This window comes from Hippoglossus stenolepis, chromosome 8 (assembly GCF_022539355.2).
Source record: "Hippoglossus stenolepis isolate QCI-W04-F060 chromosome 8, HSTE1.2, whole genome shotgun sequence".
Classification (NCBI taxonomy): domain Eukaryota; kingdom Metazoa; phylum Chordata; class Actinopteri; order Pleuronectiformes; family Pleuronectidae; genus Hippoglossus; species Hippoglossus stenolepis.
The window spans coordinates 15,459,949-15,479,646 of NC_061490.1; the positions used below are offsets into that span (position 1 = coordinate 15,459,949).

General features: G+C 42.0%; 1 protein-coding gene across 2 annotated transcripts in view; it reads right to left on the reverse strand.

Annotated features, from left to right (window-relative positions):
- Positions 1-316: 316 nt before the first annotated feature.
- galnt1 (UDP-N-acetyl-alpha-D-galactosamine:polypeptide N-acetylgalactosaminyltransferase 1) overlaps positions 317-19,698 on the reverse strand; it is a 40,369-nt gene continuing 20,987 nt past the window's right edge. For both annotated transcript variants that reach the window (XM_035163687.2, XM_035163686.2), the window contains 12 exons: positions 17,530-17,669; positions 17,280-17,448; positions 11,251-11,417; positions 9,242-9,369; positions 9,046-9,125; positions 8,487-8,657; positions 6,127-6,244; positions 5,620-5,800; positions 4,047-4,186; positions 3,779-3,877; positions 3,489-3,623; positions 317-2,475 (listed from right to left, as the gene is read on the reverse strand). In XM_035163687.2, coding sequence (XP_035019578.1) covers positions 2,329-2,475; positions 3,489-3,623; positions 3,779-3,877; positions 4,047-4,186; positions 5,620-5,800; positions 6,127-6,244; positions 8,487-8,657; positions 9,046-9,125; positions 9,242-9,369; positions 11,251-11,417; positions 17,280-17,448; positions 17,530-17,668 — 1,674 coding nt within the window. In that variant the 5' untranslated portion in view covers position 17,669 and the 3' untranslated portion in view covers positions 317-2,328. The remainder of the gene's footprint in view (positions 2,476-3,488; positions 3,624-3,778; positions 3,878-4,046; positions 4,187-5,619; positions 5,801-6,126; positions 6,245-8,486; positions 8,658-9,045; positions 9,126-9,241; positions 9,370-11,250; positions 11,418-17,279; positions 17,449-17,529; positions 17,670-19,698) is intronic.

A 19,698-nucleotide genomic window follows, 5' to 3' on the forward strand; every position in this document is an offset into this window, starting at 1 on the left:
TCTAGGAGTGTGTGCACAGATCTAGTGAATTTAAATGTGGTTTCACTCTTAGTGCTTTTCTAGACAACTGCCGTTTTCAAAAGTCAAGAAACAAACATCAACCTCAAATTCAACAATACACCGGAATATTAGCAGAATTGAGTTATTATTGTAATGCAAAACTAAAGCGTAAATTAAAGTGAAACTGAACTAAACATTTTGTTAAACAGATTCATGTCCCTGCAGCAGAGGGACGTTCAGGGACCTGTGTTTGTTTCTGTGTGTTTTATCAACATGTGAACAGACAAAGGCAGAAATCAACATGCTCCTCGTATCGTACTGTAAACTTTTTCACCTTTATTTTCTACATTTGGATCAGCTCAGTGTGGAAGCCTGGACATGTCAGTCAGCTGCAAACCCCCCCCCATCCCGACCCCTGAAAATCTGAACATCTGATACACCCCCCCCCCCCGGTGTCACAATCAGAAACCGTTCACATCTTCACTCGCTTTGACATGAAAGAAAAAAAAGAAATCTGTCGACACCCTCCTCACGGCCGTGTCCACAACAAAGATGAACCAGTGACGTGTCCGGCGTGTAAACTCTTCCTCCACTGGAGGAAGCTGAAATGGTTAAAACCTTTATGAAGTCACCTCCTGCTCTGACTCACAGGAGCGATACAGACAGAAGTTTAAAGAAAACATGATGCACTGATGAAACTGTGGAGCCTGTTTGGCTCCTCACAGAGATATGAACAGTGGAATACTGCGGGTGAGCTTGTAAAGAGAGATATGTAGTTATGGATTAAGATATGTCATCTGCTGCTGCTGCTGTGCTCTTTGTGATCCACAGTTTAACACTTTCACTCCGTTCGGCTCTCTACAATGTTAGTCTGTCCCTGATTAAGTTTTAGCGACGTCTGTTGATACTCTCGCTGCGTCCCAGGCTTCATTTCCTACTGTAGATATGTCCTCAGGAGAGAACCGAGGCTCGGCTCTGTGAAGCAAGCTTTTTGTACGACAGAAGCAGGAGTACGCTGATCTGCTGTCAGCCTATGCTACGGGCTCTTGGTCGTCCAACAGTGAGGACTTAGAGCGGCTTGTTCTGGAAAACAGGGAGCTGATGGACTGATTAGTTATGAAACCCGCACTGACGCAGTCATCCACACACTCCGCTGGAGGGAAGAAGCCCTTGGAGTGTAGTTTTTTTGTACAAGAGGTCATTGAGAAGAAGATATGCCAAAATGGATTAAAGTTTCAGGCTAGTGAAGCCTTTTTTCCTATGTTTACTGTGTGTGTGTGTGTGTGAGACTATGTATTGCCTTATGGGAGAGTTCCCTATGTTTCACACTACATTAGGCAGTGAACATCAGTTACATATGCAGAGTCCTGTGTGTATGTGCCTGGTAGCTCTATGTTCAACACTGTTAAAGACAACCGAGACGGACAGACAGACTAGGGTTACTGCTCTGTGACTCTCACAGGACTGTAGAAACAGACAAAGCCATGTAAAAACGGGACATAGAAATCTCAAGATATCACAAACATCTTTTTTCCTATATCACTAGATCTCTGCAGGTGGCAGACGTAGTGTTCGTCCTCCTGGTTTTTTTTTTTTCGTTTTCCTTTTTTAAATTTGCAGTTCCTTGGAAAATTCCTCAGCGAGGAGGCGTCAGTCTTTAGGATGAAATGCCGAGGAGTAACACCAGAGGGAGACATACACTGCTGCAGGTCTGTAGGAGGGGCTCTGACACGTGCACACGGACAGTCTCACACATACACACGCACGCTCACGTCCTCATGCACTCTTCTTCATATGAGTTCACCAGAGTTCATTTTCAAAAATCCAATACAAAATTAAATTAAAAAAAGAAAAGAAAAGTAATGAACCAGGAATTCAGGAATTCTCAAAGCATACATTCATCTCAGAGAACACACACCTGTGCAGGCAGACACACATCTAAGTGCATACACTCGCTCATAAGAGGCAGTCAGTAAACCTTAAGTGATGAGTTGAGGGGTGGACTGCTGTGTCCAGGGAAGCTGTGAGTGCAGAGCCTCGACTCCACCAGGCAGTCTCATATTGAGTCTCTCTGGTTAAAATCTCTTTTGAAAAAAATCAACAAAATAAAAAACGTAAAAGGAGTCTTTCCTCTCTTCCCCGTTTTGGAGGAGGGTCGAACACACTCCTCCCTCTGATCTCTGGCAGAGGTAGTACCATCTAATCCGTCCTCCTCCCCTCCAGCGTCCCCTCGTGGGAAGTCTTTCCTCTACCGGTGCCCACGCTTTAATAAACACGTCCATTCCCCTCGTCGCTTACTCTGGGCTGCTGTGTGTTGTGTGTTTGTGGTCAGAAGACCTCTGGTAGTGTGACGTTGCGGAGCAGCCACTGTTGGGAGCGTGTGTGTGTGCAGTCTTTGACGCTGGGCACCTGGCTGTCCTCCTCGCTGGCCTTGTCCAGACACTGGTTACTGTTGACGTGGATCAGAGTCAGCTTCTGCACAGCAGGAAACACAGAGCACGTGTGTGAGAGGGGAAGCACATCACATAAGCATGTTTAGAAATCTACAATCTAAAAAGCACAGCTATACACAAGGATCTTAGTCTTATTTTCTATCATAATTCCCATGGATTTTTTTTCCCCGGCTGTGTTTTTTGACACCATTTCGTTTTGGCTCTCAGTGTGAGACGTGCTGTGGTTGGGCTGGGTAATGTGTCACCGAGAATATATTACCCTCTAAGTGAAGACGATAAATACTGACTGAACTGACAGCTGGTCTGAAATATGTGTTGTCATAAAGTTTGTGTACTGGGAATACACAGGGCTCATTATAGTCAGTTAACAACAGGGAAGCCATTAGTATTCCTTCTTGTTTAATAGAAATAACAATTGAAAACTGTAACAAATATTAGGGATTTTCTGAGCTGCAATTGCAAGACGACCTTGTTACTGGCGAAAACCTATTTTTTGTAGTTGCTTAATTGTTTTTGCATATTTTCGAGGATTTTGTCTCCTCAACGCTGGACTTACATGTTTGCTTTGTGTTCATGCTTGATGGTGGGCGTGTCGCAGACAAGATCATCAAGCTGACAATAATCACAGTTTCATGATCGGGACACAACGTTAGTTAATGTGTCCCGCTAGCTGTCAATACAATGCTAATGAGAAGCAACACAGAAGATAAAATGCACAACCAGATGAACCCAGCAGCTTCACCAGCAGCCTCTGCCTCCTCGCTCTAACACATACGTGTGAGTCCACCGTTATTGATTTCTTTTCAGGGTTAACGGTTTTTTATTTATACTAATTTTAAACAGAAAAACATAAATGACGAGTCTTCGGAATATACAACTCTAGTTTTTTTCTGGTGATAATTAAATAATTAAAAAGACCTGCATGAAAACCATCTGTGTACATGTAGATTTACTACACCAGTCATTCCACATTATTTATCATCATTTCCCAACATGCATTCCAACATGTTTGTCTTCCTGTTTTCGTCCACTCACCACAGGGTCGTACTCCCAGAGCTGGTTGCCTTTGAGGTGGTGACACTTGAGCATCATGACGGGTCCGTTGAGCTTGGACACGTCTAAACACAAGTCGTCAGTCCTGATCTCCTTATTGGCCGTGTAGGAAAACACCTGCATCATCAACAGATTGCAGCTTTTAATACAAATCAGTTTTACAAGCACTTCTCTCTCATGATTACTTCCTGGACTGACTTTACTGTTAACATAAACATGGTTCATTTTGTATTTTGTGTCAGTTGTTGTTTCTTTGTGTTGTTTTTTTTTACCTGGTTGCCTCCCATGCCGTGGCAGTTGAAAATGCCGACCTTCTCGTTCTCCTTGCGGGCCATGTTGTCCAGGCACTGGTTGGTCTCCACGTTTCGGATCTGAACCAAATACACAACCACAGTGAGTAACCTGAACATAAAACATGTAATTCACAGTTATTTGTTTATTGGATTTCAGACTAGTCGTAGATGCGTCTGTAACTGTCTGTCTTACAATAAATGAAAGGGTCTCTAGTGTGTGTGGTAATGTGTGTGTGTGTGTGTGTACCTCTCCCAGGGAGTAGTAGTGTCTGGGGATCTGGGAGTCGGGGTAGACGTTCTCCAGGTACCAGCTGAATGGTTTACATTGGAGCTTTTGTCTCAGAGCACTGCGAGATGTGATGTCACCGTAGTCCACTTTGGTCACACCTGGACAGACACACAACAAACACAAAAGGTCAGGTCCTAGTTTGTTGTTTAATGGTTATTAAATACATTTTTCCATTAAAGACTTATCTAAAGAGTGTCATTGGTAAAGGCCACATTATTATGTGACACACACAGTCACAATATCATTGGATTTCAGAGCTCATGTCTCAGATGATCAAGTGTTTGAAAGGGACTTAAGTGGAACTCCAGCAGAAATCTATCTGATGAGCATCTAATCGACTTTTACAGAAGGCGGCTGCTCTACTTAACAATGTGATTTCATGACTTATGATTCCAATGAAAACCTAGATTCAGGGAAAACACGTATTGGAGCCAGCTTTGCGGGGTAATCCACTTCTGATGAACTGATTATGTTGTGACTGGCAAAAGAGCAGAAAACATGATCAGCACATTAAACAGCCTGGTTCCTCTGACTTGCTGTGTCTGATCAACCCTTTGATCTGTCCTGTGGTTGAACACCTCGGCCGACCAGTCAAGTCTTAGGCAGAACGATCACAATCACCCGCTTTGTTCCTGATGTTAAATCACGGCCAGGAAAGTGTTTTTTCAGAATGATTATGATGTCGCAGTGAATCTGACTTCTGACCTTTTGGAAATAAAATATCATAATTTCATTATTGTATCCTAATAGATATTTGTATCATAATTAACATACGAGTCGTGGCCAAAAACATGATTTATGAGGTCACAGTGACCTTTGACCACCGAATTCTAATCAATTCATCCTCGAGTCCAATTGAATGTTAAAGCCAAATGTGAAGAAATTGCACGCATGAGAATTGGATGGACAGACAAATGAACAACCCGAAAACATAAAGGACACAACTTAAGTTATATAGCTTGTTCTGAAGCTGCTAACACGAATAACTAAAACTTTATTTATACAGCACATTTCATACAAAAAAGATGCAACACAATCTGCATCACAAAAAAAACCACCACATAAAAGACAGATGCAAGAAATAGAAACATTAAAAATGACACAGGAAGGAATGACTTTCAAAATAAACAAATTAAATAGATTTAAGAAGTCCTCACAAATTAAAATTACAATTTTGGAAGAAGTTTCTCGTTAAAAGTTATGTTTAAAAGATGGGTTTTGTCTGATGAGTTCCCCTAAACCAGCCTGTTTACACAACGGATGCGTTAAACCGAGTTTGTGAGGGTGTTACTAACGCATCTAAAAATATTCTTTATTCTGTATATGTGTGTGAGTGAGTGATTGTGTGAGTTAATAGCTGCTTCGTAGCGTGAAATTGCTCGCCGCCCCCTGTCCTGCACTGCTGGGTCGCAACTGCAATATCACACTGTCACTGGGTTAATGGATAGATCACACCTGCCACAGAGATTAACCTCCACACATGAGCACATACACGCACAACACACTAACACACACACACGGCCCAACTCACCAGGGGAGATGATATAGAAGAAGTTCTTAAATTCATCCATCCACACTTCTGCCAGGCGCCGGTTGTTTTTGTTGATGATCTGTCCCGTTCCCCCGGGAAACGTGTAGGGCGTCGCCTTTCTGAACACGTGACCCACATGAGAGCATGTGACAATTTCTAGCGTCCCACCGCACTGCCAGATCTGTGAAGAACAACACACATATAGTTCACTGTGTAGGATACGCACACTGAGAGGCCTGATCACTGAATGGGCTGATCAGTGAGCTCCGCTGGGAGATGGAAGACACAGATTGGTCGTGTCCGTGTTGTGACAGCCTGAATAAGTCTGATTGAGAGCCAGTCAGGATGACGCCTGACAAAGAATTAGTCAAGTCAACACTTTAGTCAGTGAGCAGTCAAACTCAAGTGTAATGTGTGTGTTTGGGACCCTGAGCAGACACTCCTGGATGCCTGCCAGTGAATGGAAGAATACCGTCATGTCAATTGGCTGCGGGTGTGTTCACTCACTCTGAAAGAGATTTCCAGGTTCTCTCCACCCCAGATGTCCATGCCTGCGTCATACGTGCCGATCTCCTGGAAATAATCTCGGTCTATGGAGAACAAGCCGCCTGCCATGGTGGGAGTCCTGAGGAGACACAGGAGAGCAGTGTAAACCAAGATTGAGGTGAGTCAGTGCCACTTAATTCACATGTGGCTTGTTTTCTAAAGGTCACACTGTAGCAACAGATCCCATCGGAGTTTTAAATTTCGCCGCTCACACGCCCTGCTCTTTGCTTCTTCCCCCCATTTAGTCCTTTTCTGCTCTGTGGTTGTGATGGCGGTGTCAGTGTTTATGTCCTTCCTTTATCTCTGCCTCGTAAACTGATTTGGTTTGTTTTCCCTGGTGCCTGAATTTACTTTCATTTAACAACTAAGTTCACATATCAACACATAATACCGTGCACACAAACAAAGACGCAGATGAAACACATTCCGAGAGCACGCGAGGTCGTGGTTTGTTTGCAGTATTTAGCGGAGAGTCAGAAATAATAAGAAACGGAGAAGTGGAGAAAAACAAATATTTTCTTTGCACCGTAACATTTCAAAGCTCGAACTCGACTTCTAATTAAATCACTCTTTTAACACAACTGAAGCACATAATAATAATAAAGCAAAAAAAAGCATTTACAGTGGACCAATGATATGTCGTGTCACAGCAACAATCTCTAATGAAAGACATCTATATAAACAGGAAGCATTTAACACTTGAAACACAGTTTATTGCTTAAAAAACACACTGTGACATTTAAATAAACACAAACTCTGCTACATCAAATAAAGAAAGTGACAGAAACTATAAAAAACTATTAAAAAAAAAACTATTTTTTACATTTGCTAAGTAGGTTTACGTTTTCAAAGCCATTTGGGGCATGACCCAAGAATGAACTGATTCAATTTTGGAGAGGATCTGGATAAAGGGGCGGATCCAGGCCCTTCTACATCTCTTAAGTACAGGCGTGAACACACCTCAGACATACTCAGACACGATCATTTGGTCTCTGTGAACAGAATTGATTTCTGTGTGTATTTGCATATAGAGCAGGGAAGAGAAATGTGATCCCTGTTCACTGGAGACACGTGCAGAGACACATTTTAAAGCCAGGTGTGACGTACTTGTGATAGGATCACAGGAAACAGATGTTGATACCAGGTCTGAAGAGGGTCACGAGGTCAATTAATATGTTCGGAGGATTTTCCTTAGACCTTGGATAGTGTTTTTTCTGTCATGCCATGAGGAGAGTCTTTCAAAGTGACCACACACTTTTCCACAGTTCTACAAATTACAAGGTAGACGAGTCCATAACAACCAGTTGAGCTGCAGAGGTTTCCTCCTTCACCATCACTCTTTGAGGCCTCTCAGTGTGTGACAGTTCTGTAGCTTCCTATGCACTGGCCAAGGAAGAACAGTCCCTTTAATAACTTTTTAACAGCAAACTTAATAAGTAACGCAAATTTGAAATAACACCAGTATAGTCTACTGATTTACCAGTGGCACATTATAAGAAGTTATATCAACTATATTGGTGCATGATTGAAAGTAAATAGGATGTGCTTCCCTCTGAAGTCTCTGTTGTTAATGTGCAATAGCTTGTAAGTGTTTCCCAATAACATGAAACTGCTGCGCGACAGGACAGTGTTTATGTAAATTGTGTCATAAGTGTAAAATACTTCTTAATTTCTTAAAACAAAACAACAAACTTTTAGTTTTTTAGGCCACCCACAAGTCATCCTTAGGAAAATGTTGTCAGGCAGAGCCGTGAAACCGGGGCGAAGAGTGTTACATAAGATGTATTATGTGCGTGACCTTGAATAATGGCGCTAAGCGTGCTTAGAAACAAGAGCAGGAAGAAGAGATGATAGACAAGCAGAAATAAGCCCCTTGATTTTACTTCCAAGTGCTGGACCATGAGAAATGGTGCATGGAAAAGAATTACACATGATCTCACTTAATCATCTTGACTTGAACAACAGAGGAAAGTTTACTGTATTTTTTTTAGTCATCGTGTCCTGAGAACACTTTATCATTCTGATGAAAATGTAATGGTGAAATACGATTCTGCTGCGCATGTTAATTGTGAATGCCTATCAGCGACGCTAAAGTTACAAGCAGATGTTATTTCAAATAGCTTAATGAGTACGATCATGTGTGCATGGTTATGACACTGACATGATTCAGGCCTCATCCCTGTAGCCAAATTCTCTTTTTGCTCGACCCAGCAGAGGTCAGAGGGCCGGTTCAACAGCTGCCCTTCAGCTGGAGGACACACATATACTGCAAGTAAAACCCCTATGAGTCACTGGTCGGCTCGTCCAACTGTGTCACCAACCTGACAGGCAGTGTGCGGTCTCCTTTGCGGCGGTCCATCTCTCTCTGGGGTACAGGGTACCAGCGGAAGTTGAGCTTCCAGTTGAAGCCTCCGTACGTCATGTCGGAACCTGCCATGTACTCGAACGTGTCGTCGCTGATCACGTCGATGATGGGGCACACCACTGTTTTCCTACAGCAAACAGAAACACATCAGACATATAAACACACACAACCCTAACCCCACCCACACACAAACACAGTACAATATGCCTGTTGAGTGGTCATCAATTACGACTAAGTGCTCATCTACAAGGTGTGGCACCTCCAGGACCAAATCCACTACAACAATAATACATGCTGTGATGAAACCTTCAGCCATAACTCATCACATCTTATGTTTTGTGTGTGTGTGTGTTTTTGAGTACCAGCTTGCAGGAAGCAGTAATCGGACAACAAGTAATTAAGCATCAAATAAACACGACGACAAGCCCCCTACAGGCTCAACAATAGTTTATTGATTTTTGTTTTAATGCTTGCCAGTGGTGTGTAGATCTCCTGTGTGTTTGTGTGTGTCTTACTTGTCATGCTTGATACGGGCGAGCAGAGGCTCCAGCCACCCCATTGTGCATTCACAATGAGCATCCAGAAAGGTTATAACCTAGACACATGGAGAGAAAGCGTCAGACAAACCCAGCAGTGCACACACCATATGGAGAACAGGTCACTGGGTACTGGATGTCATGTTTGTGCATGTACGTGTGCACATGCACACACCTGGCCAGTGGAGAGGGACGCTCCTTTGAGACGAGCACGGATAAGTCCAGAGCGCTGATCCATCCTCACCACTTTGACAGGGACTTCAAGTCTTCTGACATACTGTTCCAATGGTCGCTTGAGGAAATCTGAAACATACAAATGAACACGTTGAATTGAATGAAAAAGGAAACAATAGCAGAGTTCTCAGAAACACATATATTATATAACTTAGGCACAGATCCTAAATCAAATGAACAGACAGAACAATGCTGAGAGTTCTCTTCTGCTCTGGAGGGCATATTGGTCCTAATATGAGACAATGTTTTTTTTTTCTGAAACAAAAATGGTCTTTATTAATTCAGGACTCAACAGTTACACTTCATTCATTACAACAGATAATACTTTTGACTGCAAGCAAGTTCCAGTGTTGCATTATGAGTCTTTTGTAGCCTTAATGTGGCAAAGCTAGTGAGTGTTTGAGTCTTTAGCATAAAGATGGACGACATGAAAGCTCCCCAAAGCTCCCCAAAAGCTGATTCTGTCGGCTGGCTACAGTATAGTGTGATTGGTCAAGCATGTGTATTGATGGGACCTCACTAGCTTGGCTCCATCTCCCTATTGCTAAGAGCAGACTCAGAATCCAAATGTGCAAGATGGCGGCGTTCTTATACCGGATATTTTGACTGGATTTCTGGATAGTGGGAGGAAGTGGACGCACGCTGTCCAGCTTTATAAACAGTATATGGTCTACAGCGATTCTTTCAAAATGAGCACGAGAGGAATCGACTAGCTGCAGTCACTCAGTAGCCTCTGGACATTGACCTGTCTATAGACGTCCAGCCGAACAATGATTTTGGTAAGCAGCCAAACGCTGTTTCATTGTCTGATGGTTATGGCTGGATGAGGAAACTGCAGAACAAATCCATTAACTATGAGTCTTATTTTACCAATGTTGTTTTGTATGGGGCACAGTGTGATCACTCACAAAAATGTGAGAGACGACAGGACATGTTGTTCACTTTGTCAGTGAGCATTTTTATAATGTTTCCATCAGTGTTTGTTTGTCTGTTAGTTAGCAGGATTACGCAACTGATTACCAGGAAACCTGGTTGCGGTATGGGTCAGAGAAGAACCCATTCAATTTTGGTGTGGATCCAGATCCAGGATTTTTTTACATTGAGAGATAGGACGTTATTCAACAATTTTCATTGATTTCTCTGAGAATAATGAATGGATCTTGATGGAAAAAAAGTAAGGCAGTAATAGTAATCTAGTACATTTTTATGTGGTTACATAAGGGGACTGTTGGGTCTTAGCAGAGGTATGTGTTCCATTCTGGTTATGAATATTGCAATGAAGATAGTCATAATGATGCAACAATGCATATCCCCTCCACCCCAGCCCCCCAGAAAACCAGGGAAAAACCCTGAATACACAAACCTGCACACAAGACAGACAGAAACAAACAGCAGAGGCTGGATTACAAACACCCCCTCCAACCTGTTTTGTTACCAGCACAGATCAAACATAAATGTGTGGTTATGTTTTTGTGCAGGTGCCTCAGCTTGTATGCCAAAATCCCATCTACGAGCAGAGAGCTCTCCTCCCTACACGCCTACACTACCATCAAACCTGAGGTCCCATAGGGTGTAATGGTGCTGTGTGGTGGCGGCTGGGGGGGATTGAGGGTAATAACAGAGTGTAATCCCTGCGGCTGGCAAATTAAAGACCTAATCTCCCCCAAACAGGGATTATAAGCATTGCACAGGATAGAGTGGCTCACACAGCATATACAGTATATGCTGACTGGCTGTTGGGCACGGGCACACGGACTTGCACACACACACACTCATACACAAAGTCAAATCATACAGTAGTTCTCTAAAAAAATAGGTTAAGCCTCAAACAAGAGGCACTGAAGGAATTATGTGTGTGTGTGTGTGTGTGTGTGTGTGTGTGTGTGTGTGTGTGTGTGTGTGTGTGTGTGTGTGTGTGTGTGTGTGTGTGTGTGTGTGTGTGGAACATACCCCTCTCACTGGCATCGTCCACCAGGACAATCTCCTCTAGCAGTGAGTGCGGAGAGCGGTCGATGACGGAGTGGACGGTTCGCAGCAGCGTGCTCCACGCCTCATTGTGAAATACAATCACCACACTGGTACGTGGAAGATTATCGGGGTATAACTTGTTCTTGCACCTACAGAGAGAAAAAAAATAAGAAGAACATATTTAATGAGGAAAAACCTGAAATCTAGAGCCTGACCGAAATGGATTTCAGGGGGGGGCAATGTCGATACCTATATTTGGGAGATATGCTATGACTGACCTTTTTGACGAAGAAATGTAATTACACTTGATTATAAATTAATACATATAAAAAGGAAACACAAATACAACCAATAATATAGAACTTGAATCAAGTTTTTTTTTAAATAAATTCATATTTTTTAAGCATTGTTTATTCATTAAAATAAAAGTTTACATATCAGCTCATATCTGCAAGTATAAACGCGGATACCTATACATCTTTTATTCAGCCAATTATATTGACCAACTGATAAAACAGTCTGGCTTTACTGAAAGCTTTTCAGCATGGACCGATAAAAAGAAAGCTAATGCAACTATATATTATTACAATACTGACAAAATATTGCAAAGTACAACAAGAGGAAATGTGTGAATTGCATCAACCACATGTGCAATAAGTGAAGTTGTCGGAACCCAGACAGACCTGAGCCAACAGAGGGAGAGAAGAGAAAAACACTCTGGTAAAGACATCACAATCAAGCCTCTGTCTGATTGTAAGAGACTGCTACAGGCAGAGCTGCAGCTCAAGTGAGTCGCCACAACAGAGAGCTGAACAACAGGGACTTGAACATCAACTCAACTGCATTCATCAGAAGAGTAACTGTCGCGTTAATTACAAATGTGAAAAGTCGAATTTTTATCGACTTCAAACAGACAAGACAACTCAGGGTGAATGAGAAGTGAGCAGCTGAGCATGTATCTCCTAATTTAGACCGAGACTCGCACAGAAACAGTGGGTCAATGCGATGACAGTTGATTAGTGATGCTAATGAGAGTGAGTCATGTCATGAAGCGGTGGAGCACACACACAAAACTCTCTATCTAAGAGACAGAGAGGGATGCAAAGGTCTCACAGAGGAGAACAGGTCAGAGAATGAGTACGTTTTAAATGATCATGCTAACTAGTTTGCATCATTTGAGCCTTTAACTGTTAAGTTTACATATTTCAAATTACACCTGATCACTTTCCGAAGCATAGACAAGGTTTTTAAGGCAGCCACTGATTAATGTTTGTTTACTTTATGTAAAAAATAAATCAGCTTGTGGAGGAGAGTGGAAACTTGCTTCAGCCTTCACAGTATGTGGTTTTATTTTTAAAAGAGGCTTGTCACCATCTCATGATCGTCTGATAGATATGTTATCTGTAAATAGACTAAAGTCAACTTCCAACAGAGAAAATCTTTCAAACTGTTGGTTCCTACAAGAGTAGAAATGTTTACATGGACACAAATATTCAGATATTAACCAGATAGAGACAATAGTCTGAATAAGACACTGTTATGTAAACAGTATTTTCAGATGACCTTAAACTGAATAAAGTCATACTTAAAAAAAGCAATAATCAAATTAAGATATATGGAGTATTTGAAACCCTTAGTTATTCAATGTAGTCATGTGTACATCTTAATCTCATTATAACATCCTATTAGAGTTTTTGCAGCATTTTGTGACATCGACATACAACACTTACAAACTGCTTGACGAACCATGCCCTGGGTTCGGGTTTAAACAAATAGTATGACATAATGTCGACGTAACTCATAATGAGACTATGATCTGTAACATGTAAATGGGAATATGAATGGAATAATATATTAACATCCCATGTAAATATCATAATCGGAATAACGTCTTGTTCAGAATAAGGTCAATAGCCAGTGACCTACACACACTGAATAACTCTAAATTGAAATCGTCTCAAATATATTCAGACTATAGTAGATGCTGCAGTGATTAGTGTAAATTTACATAATACACTGCAATAATATACTGTATAAAGACTAAATAGCCGCTGTGTCACTTTGCCCTTGACATTTTGCAAAGGCTTTAAAGAGTAGCCACCTTTTCTTATGGCATGTGAGTCTTTCATAATCATCTCACTAATCAAAATTAACAATTAATTATCTGAGAAAAAGCTTTGACAGCCTTTCTCCATTCATTGAGAGTAACAGAGATATTACAGATGGATTGATTTGCACAACAGATGGCACAAAAAGATGGACACAATGAATTCCACAAGAATGTTAATGTTACCGTCCAATAAAAAAAGAGAGAGCCCAGATACAGATACGGAGACAATGCTGGGGTTCAAGAAACACTGCTGCCTGACACGATACCTGCATGTGAGCTGTCTGACATTTCACTGCCTTTCACTGAAAGTGTTTTCTCAAAGAACCTCAGTGAGCAGCTCAAACTGTTATCTACTGATGACAAAACTGAAAGTAGCCTGTGACTTCCTCCCTCTGACAGACTCAACTCTCACAATGGCCAAATGGAACATGATCTCTCTCTTTCTCCGTCCACACAACTCCCTCCCTCCCTGAGTGTCTGACGGCGACAGAGGAGAGGAGGTCAAGAAGATAGTCAATCATGCAGCCGCCTCTGGAGCATGTTAAGTAACACACACAGTCATTTTCAGGCAGCGGCGTGCAGGCCCATACCCTCTACAAGGAGGCGAGGTTGACGAGCGCACGAGATGAATCACTGTAAAAACAGCAACGCCCAATTTTATGGACGTCAGGTAATTATGTCTCTCCCCTCTGTTTCAATGACAAACACAAACAAGACTCGCTGGATCTTTGCTGGAAACAAGACTTCTGTGTTTCAACCAAATCAACGTGTTGACACACGCACACTCATGTCGGTGTGTGTCGTGAATTCTGGGTATTCAAACAGACTGGGGTGGTGCAGCTACATTTGGCAATAGCTAAGCAGAGTAATGAGCTACAGGCTGTGTCTCCAGCCAGTGGATTGTGAGGATAGTTAGGAGGGGTGGGCGGACTGGTTGTAATTAAAGCAGTGTCAGTCATACAACATTACACACACACACAAACATTACACGTACATATATGTTTTCTCAGTCAGGAAAGAAAACTGAGAAAATGTCAAGTTCTGGAAGATGTGATCATGGAAAAAGTTTTCATATTCCGCAGATCCAGACCCCCCCCCCCACCCAGAACGACCAGTCCTCTCATCGCTGCTGCACTGCTGCAAATAATGAAAACGAACCATCAGTGAGTTTCAGCTAATGGTGAACTGCTTTACTATGATGAATTTGTTCAGAGTTTCTCTAAAAGCCTGCTGATCCACACACACACACACACACAAATAAACACACATGCACACATGTGCGCGTACCTACACACACACAGGGACATTCCCTTGCTCGATATTGACTCGGTCTTATCTCCTAATTGGAAAAGCACATAGACAGAGAGAAGGCAGAGTGAAAACACACCTAGTAATCAACCCTCGCTCAAAGACTAAAACCCATTTCACGGATCAATGTCCTCTTTCTCTCCTGCCTGTCTGGTGTGCATGTGCTCCTGCCTGTCAGTCTTGCGTCTGTCAGTCAGTCTTTCCGTCCGTCTCACTGAAAACCTTCATTACTGATCTATGCATGTTCTGCTACTGAAGTGAAAAAAGGAGCAGAGGGGAACCGAAGGCTAAGCTGGTTTCCACCTGCTGGAGCTAACCTTGACATATCTTACAGGCTGCTGGCCAGATGCATGTCTGTCTGTTGCCCTGTCTGAAGACTTAACAACCTACAGCCACTGCTACTGACACACTAAACAAACAATAAAATCCTCATTATAGACAAGAAGGACCTGGGAATTACACATATAAACTAATACTCGAGTAAAATAATAAGCGGGAAAAACATTTTACTTTCTCATTACTATCCTTAAAATTCAATATTTAATTTAGTTTTCTTTACATCTTCATAAAACTGTAAGGCAGTTAACTTGGGCAATGTGTGCCGTTATCCTCAGTGTCTCATCATGTGGTGTCATTACTTCCTTAATGTCATGTATTTCCTGTTGAAACTTCTGGGTGAACAAATGGGCTGTTGGTTATGGAGAAAAGGGAATTTTGATTTGATAGGACAGGCAGAAAGGGCGGCATTGTCACTAGTGCAGCATGAGGTCACCATATATATAAATGTACCAGCTTGTTCTAAGGGGGTTTTAAGTCTGTCACAGCAAAATAAACAAAATAATGACACTCAGAACAGTCAATATGAAGACGATGAGGCTTTCATGTCTGCAGATTGTCTCATTTCGTCCAGACCAGGAGAAAAAGAAAAAGAAAAAGAACTTTGAAGTGGCTTGTCACACTGACTTTTTAATTTTTTTATTTTAATGAACCTAGATCTGTTGACATGAAGTCAAACCTACCAGCAGGTAAATCAATCATTGGACAGTTGTGGAAACACGCGTCTAATGTGTTTATGTTCTAATCCTACTATGGGTTCACGCTCATTCTTAAATTCAATTGAAAAAAATGTCCCTTTTTTTTCAATTTTCTGGTGCTTTTGATACAGATTCATCCATATGGAAATATGAATTTGACCTAAAAAGCCCAAAACATCTCAATATAGTTTCTCATCTGACACTTCTCTCAGATGAGTAAAATGCTCTGATATTTCAATAATAATGCACCTTTGCCACTAGTCTCTAATATTTCTCCCTGGGACGGCTGTGCAGTGATAAATCGGCTTCCTGACATTCAACGATTATACAGTTTCCTCCACATTTTTCTCTCTTGTAGTTTGCTCGCTCGACGACATAATTACTGTTCTGTGACTGTGTGTGACATTAAAATCCAAAACGTCTGACAGCTTGTTTATTCCTCTGTGAATTGAGTGTTTTGATACTTTGACAGCATATATATATATATACCACCCACCTAAACCTGCTTTATAATTATAGACAGCGGAATCTCACTTTCTACACAATTGGGACTTAAATTAACCACTGGAGGACACAAGGATAAAGGATATAATGCATTTTGACAGTTGGGGAAAATCCCTGAGGAAGCCGTGTTACCATGTTTACCAACTGATTTACATAAATACATTAATTTCATATTCAGGTTGCTTATTATAAGGTTGTTTCCTAAAACAGCAGATTGATTTTATAGGATCTAAGCTTTACGATAAAATCCTTTGGTTGAGCCGTTTGCTTGAGCTCAGTGAGTCCACAGAGTCGACCAGACAGGAGCTGCTCCCCCGGTACGCGAACAATATAACATTAGTCGATAAGAAGACTCTCACTCTACCTAGTTGTGATTGGCCTGCTGGTCACAGGGACAACATGATCAACCATCTCCACAGGAACTGGCAACACTTACTCAGTTAGTCTTGGCAAACATTGTTTACACAGCTGGTCCCTGCGATCACTACACAGTGATTTAACCGAGAGTCTTGGCTTCGCTAAAATTGGCATATTTAGTAATTAAATAATAAACAGGACATAGAGTATAGAGACGTGATCTGATGAAAAGCAGCAACAACTTCTTTCATTTACCCAAACACGTGTCACAAGAAGGACGCCACCATCAAGCCCTGCCTTACAGAAGCCATACGGCAACTCTTAAGGGACACACTAACACAAATATCGAATCACAATACACAGTGGTAAACGAACGTCAGTCTGTCAAAGCAATTACAAAAGATGAGTAGAAAATCCAGTGAGCCATCATTTTGATAGGATGACCCCAAGAAGGTGACATGCAAACTCCACACAGTTATACAAAGCAGCAACAGAGAAAAACACCAAGCTTGGAATCTCTTATGTTATTATGAGAAGTGTAAAAAATCTAGTTCATTATGAAACTGTGGCAGGACAAATTATAACTGTAGAGAGTATCTCAACCATCAGTGCTACTGAAATCCATTTTAAGTAGAACTTAATTTGAAAAGCAAGAGAAAGTGATAGAACAGCGGATTAGCGGCGGAGAGGCTGCTTACCCTTCCAGGCGGACGTCAGGCAGTGAGCGATTGAGGGCAATCATCTCCGAGGCCATGAGGTTGAACTGGTTAATCTTAAACATCTCCTTCATCTTCTCCTGGTTGTCCTTAGGGATTACCACAGGCTTCCCACCTTCACCGGGCCCATCTCGCGGCCTGGTGAGAGTGTCTATAATAGATACACACAGACAGATTTGAATAGAGAAGATGCTGGATGTGTGTGTTTGTGTGTGTGTCAGTATTCACTCACGGTCTCTCCCAGGCAGTCCCCTCTCCTTCTTGTCGTCGCACTTGTTGCACTCACTGAAGTAGAGCAGAATGAACATGTCCAGCATCACCCACACCAGAGAGGTGGCCAAAACCACCTTACAGTAGGCAAACCTCCGCATCCTAAAAATGTAAGGAAAGGATGACAAAAATATTAGAGCTCTGGCTGAGATGAGAAGTGATGGCCAGCCCTGAGCTGCACACACAATCACAGCCTTTTACAAAAGCTCTGCAGAGATCACTCTCCTTTTCTTCTCATACACCCCCCCCCGTCCTGCCTCTACCTCCGCTCGTCCCAAAGCTCTGTGCCTGAGTATCTTCACAACACCTCCATCTGTCCTTCCGCCTGCCTGTCTGCCTGACTCTTGGCTCTTATCTGTCAGCTGTTTATCAGCACTTCTCCAAACGGTCACCTCCACACTGAGTAGGGAGACACAAAATGGACACTTTGCATTGCTGCATTTCTATCTAACATCACTCCAGAAGAAAAGAGTAAATCTATTAGGGTGTTTGTAAAAAGTTACTCAATAAGGTTAGTGTCTGACATCATTTAAAGATCATTGAAGACTGACATTTGTGTTTTGGACTGAATGTTTTATTGTATCAAAGCATTGCTTGATAGTTGCTTTCAATGGTCATGTGAAGTTACAAGGCAGAAACAGACTATATTAGAGTTTTCAAATACCCTGTAGTGTACAAGCCAAACTACCCTTTGCACATTTAACATACAAATCCCTACGTGCCAAAGTGCAGTCACAAACACCCCCCCGCAGGTAAGCGCGCACACGCACGCACACGCACACACACACACACACACAGCAGAGAGAGGAGCTGTGATAGTAATTGCTTTTTCTTTTGGCAGGCAGCGAGAGACAGACACAGCCACATTAAAATTCCTCTGCTCCCCTTTCCCTCTCTCCTCCAGCACCATCTCTCCTCTCTTTAGCTGAATCTTTGCCTCAATGATCCCTCAGGTTGCAGCAGCAGAAGGGAGAAAATTAATTTGGCCACGGTGATTTCTCTCATGGCCCCTGGGAGGCAAAAAAGGTGCTTGTGCATAGCTAGCTTAGCTTAGTTTAGCTTTACTTAGCGGCCACGGAGGATGGAGAACTGCAGAGCAGCGTTTCTAAATTCCACCTGATAGGATTCTGGTAGCATAATGTGCCTGGTACAGCAGAAAAGTGAAGATCTGTCTGCTCTCTGTAAGTTTGTCCTTTCTAAGGACTTTTGTGCCTGCAGAGCCAAATAGTTTCAATGTCCTGACAAAGCAGTAGTTTACAGTGCTACCAAGTGAAAGCTATGTACTGTATCCACTCTGCAGCACAGCACGAAATCCTCAACATCAGACATGTTTATGCGGTTACACTTCCTCGTCAGACACATCCAATAAAATAAGTACTAATAGCCTTATCATGCTACTTGTAATAACTACTTGTGATAAGAAGTGAACGCTGCCAGAAACCAGCCAACAGCAATATTATCTGACACTTGCTCAACAACGGCTGCGGTTTCCATAAAAATATCCTGATGCAAATGCAAAGCTGATCCCAACTGGATACTTTCATTGCTCTAGTCAAGCTTGTCATGCAGTTTGAGTTTTGTAACCTTGGAAAATTCTTCCCCTGAGGCTGACAAAGAGAAACTGGTGCAGAGAAACCACCAGTTCATCAATGTGATAATATGAACTCTTATTCCCTGGGGAAGAAAATAATTTAATCACATCAATTTAACTGCAGCGATGAGCAACAAGGGTGTAGGCATGTGCATACATATTAAAAAACCCCACCCTGGCACTCAGTGAGCAGCCGATTGAATCAAATTTAGAATGTGACTTTTGCATTACAACGTTCTTAGTGAACTGGCATCTACATGGAAAACAATGTTTGTCAGATCATTTGAGAGTGGCCCTTTAAACTTTATAAGCACCTAGCTTTGCTGGCCCTCATCCCGGGCAGTATCTCCTAAACAATCTCAAATACACTGAAACATACAAGAAATGTACACCTTTATATGATTTTAATACATTATTACTCCCCGTTAAAAATATGTGGGCAAATGGGTTAAGGGAAACTGTGGATGGAAACAAGACACATACCTGACACATGCTACGCTCATACTCATGTTCACAATGTTAATTTGGGTTATTATGTAG